An 8,382-nucleotide genomic window follows, 5' to 3' on the forward strand; every position below is an offset into this window, starting at 1 on the left:
TGGTCTGGCCACCCTGCCCAGTCCGAACAGCTGAGTCATCTGCTCACTCCCCCTATGCCACTGGGGTCCCCCTGGCTTGCTTCTGCCCATGGGTATATCCATGCAGCATTGGCATCCATGTTAGGGGGATCCCGGGGTCTTTCGAGAGAAAAGCACAGCTGAAGAGGTTGGGGGGCAGTGGGGAAAGCACTCAGAGGCCATGGAAGGTCTGGCCTGAAGTGGGGAGTCTGTGTGGATCTCTAAAGGGCAAAGGCCTGTGGTCTGGGAGGCATGAGACCCAGGGCAGGTGCCGGAGCCACCCCTTGTGGTCCTCGGGCCTTTAGAGCTGTGACACTCACTGCCCCAACCTGTGGACAGCCTCCTGAATCCCTCCCCAGCTGAGTAACAGTTCTTCCTTACCTTGTCAAACCTAATCTGTCCCATGCCCCCTTCCTGCTTCCCGTGGTTGACATGGGGCCTCACCAGAGAAGGGAAGGAGGGGGCATTGGCCAGAGGTGGCATAAGATTCAGAGCACAAAAGCACAAGACGGCGCACGGGCTCAGTCCAAGGGAGTTGGAGCTTGAGTTTCTTTGTTCCCATCTCCCAACACCAGCCAGCCTGGAGATGGGAAGAGCCTGTATCCTCCCAGCCCTGCACTGCGACCGCCAGCTGACCTAGGCTCAGCGCTGGGAGCCTTGACTGGGTTTACCTGGGAGCTTGTGGTTGGAGTTGGAGGGCTGTAACAGCCCACTTTGGGCATCCTTGACTGCCACATGCAGGCAAGAGCGGAGCATCTGGTAGATGGCAGCAAGGGAGAGGCTACAGGTGGCCAGGGTACTCAGGATGGGCATGCTGAGGAGCTTATGGGTGAAAGCAGGGGCATCCCCAGAGGCCTGGCCCAGCAGCTCCACCACCAGTGCCTCAGTGACCTCAGACCTTGGGCCCAGTCCCACCTCCAGAATTCCATGCAGGTGTCAGTCCGTCTGCTCAGCCAGCTTGATAAGGGAGTCCTTGTCCAGGCAGAGGCCACAACGGTAGCCTTCCAGGGAGTGGATGAGCATGTATAGGTTGCACACCACATCCTGTATGCCCGGCAGAGGATGCAGGTTGATGCCACAGGCCATGGAGGCCACCAACCAGTTGTGCTGTCCCAGCGAGGCCGCCTTCTTCCCTAAGGTGGGCTTTGAGATGTTGGGCAGGGCCATCAGGAGTGCATCCGCTGTGGCTCTCCAGTTCCTGCACCATTGGCTCCTCCGGTAGGGGGAAGTCATACTTGCCCAACTCAAACGTGGAGAGCAGGAAGACCCTGGGCTCCACGCCCTCCTCTACAGGAGACCAATGCCCCGTTCCATCAGTTTCTGCACCAGACAGCTGCCTGGGCCTAGGCACTTGCCTTGAGTCAATACAGCATGTGGCTTGAGAGTGTCAGCCCTGGAGCCAGGCTGCCTGAATTCAGATCCCAGCCTTCCTACCTAGCACCTGGGTAGCCCTGGGCAAGATACCAAACCAGAAGCAGCTTCCGTAATATAAGGTATAAATCTGTACTGTAAGTGATAATTGCACCTTTCTCTTAGGGATGTAGTAGTGGCAAACTGAGTTAATGAAAATGGTGTCTGGCTTGTGGCGAGCCCTCAGTAAATGTCAGCTGCCTTCAGGGACAGCTGCCAGTGCCGCATGGGCCCACAGCATTTGCATACACAGGCCAGCACATACTCTGTTTTCCTTAATGCAAGTGGTGGGTTTCACACGTGACGGACATGCCAAGTCTCAGGAAGTGAATGACAGTTGTAAGCATTATTTCACTGTGGGGCCTAGTGTAGTCACGTGGAGTGACCTTGGGCAACCCCCTGTCCCACTGGGCCTCTGCTGGAAGATGGCAGGGGAGGGGCAGGCAGGCCCTCAAGAATGCACCCAGCCCAGCCCCCAGAACCTGCTCCTCACCCTGCAGCCACTGCCAGCAGCCATCCCGGATCTGGCTGAGGATTCTGAGAAGGTGCTGGGGCGGCAGCCGCATGAGGCAGCAATGTCCACGTCTACCTTGGAATGGACCAAGTAGAAGCACTTGTGCTGCTGCAGGATCTCACAGACCAACTTGGCGTGAGTGGCAGTGAAGCTCTCTGATGAAATGATGATAAAGAAGTCAAACTGGTCGAGCAGCACCCTCTGGAGGTATTGGTCAGTCTGGAAGGTGGATGTGTCTATGCCCAGCAGGTCCTAGATAACCACACTGGGGTACTTGGGGCGTGGGTAAGGTGTGGGGTCCACAGTCATTTCCACCACACCCATGCAGGCCGAGTGGAGGTCCTCATCTCCCAGCCCCCGGATGGCATTGACAAAAGTCGACTGCCTGAGTCTGTCCTCCCGGTAATGCCGATGTCCAGCCTGACATTCTCCAGTGAGTGAGTGTGGCCTGCAACTTGGTGGCTACTGCTGGCAGGTTCCCTGCCTCAAAAGCCTTCAGAGCCCTGGTGTCCCTTGATAGCTCCAGTATTTTGGCCTGGCTGAGGCTTGACTGGACGATTTGGCATGCCATGATGTGCCTGACCCCCAGTTCTCTGACCAGGACTTGTTGACCTTGGACTGGACGGGGAAGGGAGTATTTTTGCTCTGAGTTGTCCTCTCCTCCTCTTTGCCTCCCTCAGCTTGCCCAAAGCATTTGAGGCATCACCAGTAACAGTACTGAGAGTGTAACGATATGCCAGGCCGGGTTCTCCTCCTGGAGTATCTCATTATCATTAAATCCTCAAAACAGCCGGGAAAGGAGATTCCCTTGCTATCTATATTTGGTACTGAGAGGAAAAGTCACTAGCCTAAGGCCTCCAGCTAGTGCATGGGGTGTTGGGCATGGGATTGGCGTCTGCTGATCTTAGAATTCAGATTCTCACCTAACTTGTTTTGGGGGTTCACCATGCACCAGGCACTCTGCTCGACAAGATAGGGAGTGACAGAGCTGGAACCATCGTCTTCCCTGAGAGTAGTTAATGTTCTTAAGTCCCCATTTTGCAGAGAAGGAAACAGGCTTGGGGAGGTAAAAGTTAACTCGCTAAGTGTCTTGCAGCCTGCATGGGGCCAGGACATGGCCCAGCTCCCTCATCCTTTTGCCACACAAGCCCCCTCAGATCCCCAAGCTCCCACTACGGGTCAAGACCTCTTCCGGTACTGCAGTTCCAGCACCAGGAAGACACATCAGTGGGTCTGGTACGCTGGAGGCACTGCCCACCCTGCCTGGCTCCTGAGTACCCTGCGTCTGCTCAGGAACGGCAGCATGCACCTCGGCAAGCCCTGTCCTGCCTCCAGGCCTCGGATTCCTCAGCTGTGATGGACAGGGGCAGCTAGCACTGACATCCTGGGATTGCACGACCGCGTCCCGTCTCAGCCATGCCTGGGACTTGCGGGGTGACACAGGGTAAGTCGTGTCCCCTCTGCAGCCTTTATTTCCTCCTCCTGTGAGGGGTGGGGGTGTCAGTTTCCTCACCTGCAAAGTGAAGCGATGACTCTCCAGCTCTGCTGTCTCAGGATGACTCAGGGTGGTACTGCTGATGAGGTTCGGGAAGAAGCCAGCTTGGGAAGGGCTTGCAACATCAGGCTGAGCTTAATCTTTGTCTGTGGGTAGGCATGGAAGAATGGCCTCAGAAAGGGCCTTCTGTGGCCTTAAGGAGAAAGACACTGGAGCTGGAAAGACAAGCAAAGTGCTGGGGCAGGAACTGAGTGGAGAGGGCAAGGCCTGAGCTGGAACAGGCTCAGGGGGTCGAGATGGGGGACAGGGAAGGCAGAGATGGAGGCACAAGGGACACAACAAGGTTACCAGTTGGAGAAGACAGAAGTAACCCATTTTGTCTAACCTTAGACCTGGTGAGAATGTGCTATTTGCGTGTGACCTTTCCACCCCAGCCCCTGGGGCCAGCAAATCCTGCCTTTAGGATGATGGCTGAAGCTCCACAGGTGCAGGGATATGGGCTGTGTTTGAGAATGGACTTGGAAAGGACCCTCTGTCTTGTGTGTCTGGGGGCCTAGGACTTCCCTACCATGATTCCCTGCACCTTCTTTGGTGCAGGAAGGTCAGTGTGAACCCCAAAGGAGTCCTGGCAGAGCCTATGGGGATGCCTTCCAGGAAGAGAGGAATTGTTTTGCAAAGCAAGAGCCCTTCAGCAGAGACTCAGTGCCCCTTTACTCCTCCAGGTAGAGGTGGACCCTCTTAGTCTGGAACTGGCTCCCAGGGTCAGAACTAACTGGGGGCCCAAACCGTCACCAGATTCCGGAGAATCCGCAGTGGCTATTTGCACACCTGGGTGAGCCACCAACCCAGCCCGAGTCCTCACTCTGCCACAGGCCTTGCACACGGCCTCCAGTGCCACCTTCTGAATTCCTGGAATCTCACCTTTCTTTGCACCTAAATCCGATCCTTCCCTGTCCCTTGTCCAAGCCCACAGAAGCCACTGGGGCAACCCGTTCTGTCCAAAGCCCCCATCTGGTAGTTCTTTAGTTAAAACATGTGACCCTTGACTTGGTGTGTGAGTTTAGACTTGAGGGTGTCACATTCACTTTTGCATTTCCGCAGAAGAGCTGAGCCCAGAGCGACAGGCAGTGCTGAGGCACTTGGTTTTCCAGGGACGCCCCGGCCAAGCACACATACCTGTATGCACATACCCTGTGTCACTCACAGCCACATGCAGCATTCAGAAACCCAACACAGTCACCCCCACTCAGACCCACAGCGTTTCAGCACATCCCAGTATTCACGCATGTGTGCACACACACACAACTGTGCAGAAACAGCTAGCAACCCCCATGTGCAAACTACTCTCCGCCTTAGACCCACAACATCAAAATCACAGACTAGCCAAGATTCCTTCCAGTCACAGACACACTAGAAAGCTTATCGCCACACACACTCACGCTTAGACACAGCCTTTCGGAAAAGACTGTCTGGGTGGCGCGTTGTGTCCTCTGCCTCCTGTCTCCTTCGATGCTCAGAGAGACAGCCCACCCGCCCTCTCACCACCCTGCTCAGGTTCTGCCTGCCCAGGCTCAGCGTGGAGGCCAGCCCAGGGCCACCTGGCCTCCCCTCTCCCTGCCACCACACCTACCATCATGCACCGGCAGCAGGGCTGGCTCAGGAGGCCCCGTGTCACCTGCCCTGTTTAACACGGTAGCCAAGCACCTTTGTGCTGATCCAGGGCGCCGATTGGCTGCCCCTCCCACCTCCAGAGGAGGCCTTTGGGACACTGGGGTTCTCAGAAAAGGACATGAGATTGCAACTAAAATAAGTACCTTAGCATCCCCAGTCCCCACTCACCACCCTTGGGAGCTGACAGACGGCCTCCTGTCCTAGACCCAGGCTGGGCTGTTCCGCTTCCTCACACACCCGCCTTGGCCCCTTGGGCACCAGAGACAGAGATCCCACCGAGGAGCCCTTGGCCCACCATCCGCGTCTTGAACCACCTCTGCAAGATCAGTTCCCACCCCAGTTCAGTGTTTTTCTCTTCCACACGGGCCCACCAGCCTCCCTGAGGCCCCTCCACACCCCGCCCCTGCCCTGCCCCGATGGCAAACGCGTTGCTCTGTCAGACCCCCCACCCCCGCCCCTCACCCCCACCAGCAATGGCAGCTCTCATTTTCACCACATTGGCCGATTTTGGTTGGTTGGTTGGTTTTGTTAAGGCTCAGTTTGTGGGTGAGGTGGGGTTTGGGGGCTGCAATTTCACTTCTCGGCCAGCTTCCTCCAGCTGTCGAGAATGTACCTGAGAAAGAGACGGAGCTTTGGGAGGGCCGAGAGTGGGGCTTCCTGGCCAGCACCCTCTGCGGACTCCTGCCTCTCACCGCCATCGTCACCAACCGCCCCCAAGATCCTCCTCCAGGGCCCGGATGCAGACCCGCTGGGCATCCTCAGCCATCTCGCTGAGGCAGCCCTGGAGCAGGGTGCAGACGGTGCCAAAGCTGATGCCACTGGCCACCAGTGTATCGAACGCAGGGATGCCCTTCTCAAAGGCACGGGCCCCCCGCATGGCGCCATCAGATGACGGTGAGTAGAGCCGCAGGACAGTTTCAGGCGAGACCTCATTAGCCAGCGGGGAGCAGATGACCAAGCGCAGGTCCCCTGCCTGTTTGCCCACCTGCTCGCTCAGCTTGGCCAGCAAGTTGTCGTCCAAGCCAAAGCTGTGGTTTTAGCTACGCAGCAAGTGGAGGAGCAGGACGTCATCGCAGGTGGCGCCAGCCCTGGCACGGATGGGGCCTGGATGACACCCAACGTCAGGGCCGTCCTAAGCACCTGGTCCTGGAGCATGTCCTCCTCCTGCAGGGCCTCCAGCGAGATATCGGGCTGTGACCGCAGGCCAGCGAGGCGCCGATGGGTGGGCAAGTCGTGCTCCCAGGTGGACACAAGCAGTGGAAAGTCCTAGTGGGCCAGTGGGAGGTTGGACACGGAGAAGATGCGGGGGTCGGTCACAGCAGCCGCCTGCAGCCGCTCAGCACAGTGGTCACGATTTCCTGCAGGACTGCGGCCTCACTGAAGCCCAAGGGCCGCTGGGTGTGTGTGGCGGCCAGGTCCTCATCCACCTTGGTGCACACAAAGTAGAACTTCTTGCCCTGGCGCAGGATCTCGGATGCCAAGCGGGTCTCCACGGCCCCACAGCGGCGGGGCGAGACCAGCAGGAAGAAGTCATAGCGGCCGAAGTCCAGCTGCTTCAGGTACTTGTCAGCTGGGCAGCCTGGAGAGCCGGCCCCCGGCAGGTCCCACAGTCACGTCAGGTAACTGTGGGTGTGGTTAGGATGAGGGGTGCACTGTGGTCTCAGTGACACTGGTGAGAGCTGCGCCGGGTCCTCGGCCCCCAGGCCACAAAGGGCATTGATGAGGGATGACTTGCCAGCTCCCGACTCGCCTGTGATGCCCGCCTCCAGGCGGATGCTCTCGGAGGAGGTCAGCAGCTTCCGGAGGCGAGAGGCGGCCTGGGGAATGTCGCCCGACTCGAAGGCAGTGCGCAAGGCGTCCAGCTCTTCCTTGGCCATGAGGATGGTGGTCTCCCCAAGCACCACTGGCAACTTGGAAGTAGCCATGGTGAGCAGTGGTTCAGAGGGCACAGGGGATGGGGGTGGGTCACAGGACGGCAATCCTCAGCGTCTGTGTCCGGGAGAAGGGAGCCCTTCACACCTCCTGGGCCTTGGTGGCAGGGAGAGACAGACACCAGGACATGGAGGAAGTTCCTTGGGAACCCCACAGCCCTCTCCTCAAAAATCTGGGGCAGGGGCTTTGAAGTCTCTCAAGCCCAGGTTCACATCCTGTCTCTGCCACTAACTTGCTGTGTGACCCGGGGCAGAATGAGGCACCTCTCTGAGCCTGTTTGCTTCTCTGTATAACACTGACTGACCTGCCTCCTGAGGAGCCTTCGGGATAACCAAGGAACAGGGGCCATTTTATGGGCAGCTTGTGACCCATGCAGCCACACGGGCCCCACACTTACAAGGCCCAGCTCTTGGTTGAATGCTCCACTGATGCTGACTGCGATTTTTAATATTTGAGCCAGGGGCCCTGCATTTTCATTTTATACTGGGCGCAAGCAGAGAGGAGCATAGGTGGTGGAGAAGGGGACCCAGGCCCTGGGGTGAGATCCTGCCTGTGCCACATACTCACTGCACGACTTGGGGCACATTACCTCTGCGCCTCACTTTCCTCGTGTAAGATGAGAATAAAAGCTACCATAATAGCAAACCACCTCCTAGGGTTGTGAAGAATTAAATGAGTTAATACACACAAGGCACTTAAATAGTGCCTGGCTCAGAGCAGGGGGTCCATGCCAGCAGCAGCATTACCGGTATCAGTATTCCTAGCTGTGTGACTGCGAGCAAGTCCCTGCTCTGTCTGAGCCTCACCGCCACATGCACACCAAGGAAGAGAGCCCTGCCCACCTCTCAGGGCTGCTGTGACAGTCGTGCTCCCCGTCCCTGTATCCCTGGTCAACTGTGAAGACCTTCGTGGGTTCAGCTCAGGGGAGAAGCCCGGCCGGGGCAGTGCCCAGACCCTGGGAGGCCTGCTCATCACACGCCCAGCCCTGCCGTGGCGGCCCCATGCGGCCAAGTCCCTCCGGCCTCCTGGTGCCCATCAGCTGGGGTCTCCTCAGAGCCACCCTGGCTGGGAGCTCCCCGGGCACCCCCTCTTCCCAGTCACACTCCCTTCTGGGCCATCGTCTCTGAATACACCTCCCCACTGGCTAAGACTCTTCAGAGAACCTCAGGGGGGCGCCCACACTGGAGATCACCGCTCCACCAGACAGTGATGGCCTCCCGCAGAAGCTCGGCCAGGACGCAAGCCCAGGTCCACGGGCTCCCTCGCCCTCTGGAGGGCTGCTCTCCCTGCAGCCACATGTCTCTGCCTCCCCCTCGCCTCCTGGGCTGGCCCTGTCCTCCTT

The 8,382-nt window shown here is 58.1% G+C and overlaps 1 protein-coding gene and 1 pseudogene across 1 annotated transcript; both read right to left on the minus strand.

Annotated features, from left to right (window-relative positions):
* Nucleotides 1-47: 47 nt before the first annotated feature.
* LOC108408860 (interferon-inducible GTPase 5-like) lies at nucleotides 48-2,890 on the minus strand (annotated as a pseudogene).
* A 519-nt stretch (nucleotides 2,891-3,409) lies between these two features.
* Nucleotides 3,410-7,680, minus strand: LOC108408864 (interferon-inducible GTPase 5). The gene is given in 6 exon segments (XM_017679128.3): nucleotides 3,410-5,826; nucleotides 5,828-6,191; nucleotides 6,194-6,463; nucleotides 6,466-6,716; nucleotides 6,718-6,799; nucleotides 6,802-7,680. Coding segments are annotated over 6 exon segments (1,344 nt in total). The 5' UTR covers nucleotides 7,034-7,680; the 3' UTR covers nucleotides 3,410-5,681.
* Between the last annotated feature and the right edge of the window lie 702 nt (nucleotides 7,681-8,382).

This window comes from Manis javanica, chromosome 17, assembly GCF_040802235.1.
Source record: "Manis javanica isolate MJ-LG chromosome 17, MJ_LKY, whole genome shotgun sequence".
NCBI classification, from domain to species: Eukaryota; Metazoa; Chordata; class Mammalia; order Pholidota; family Manidae; genus Manis; species Manis javanica.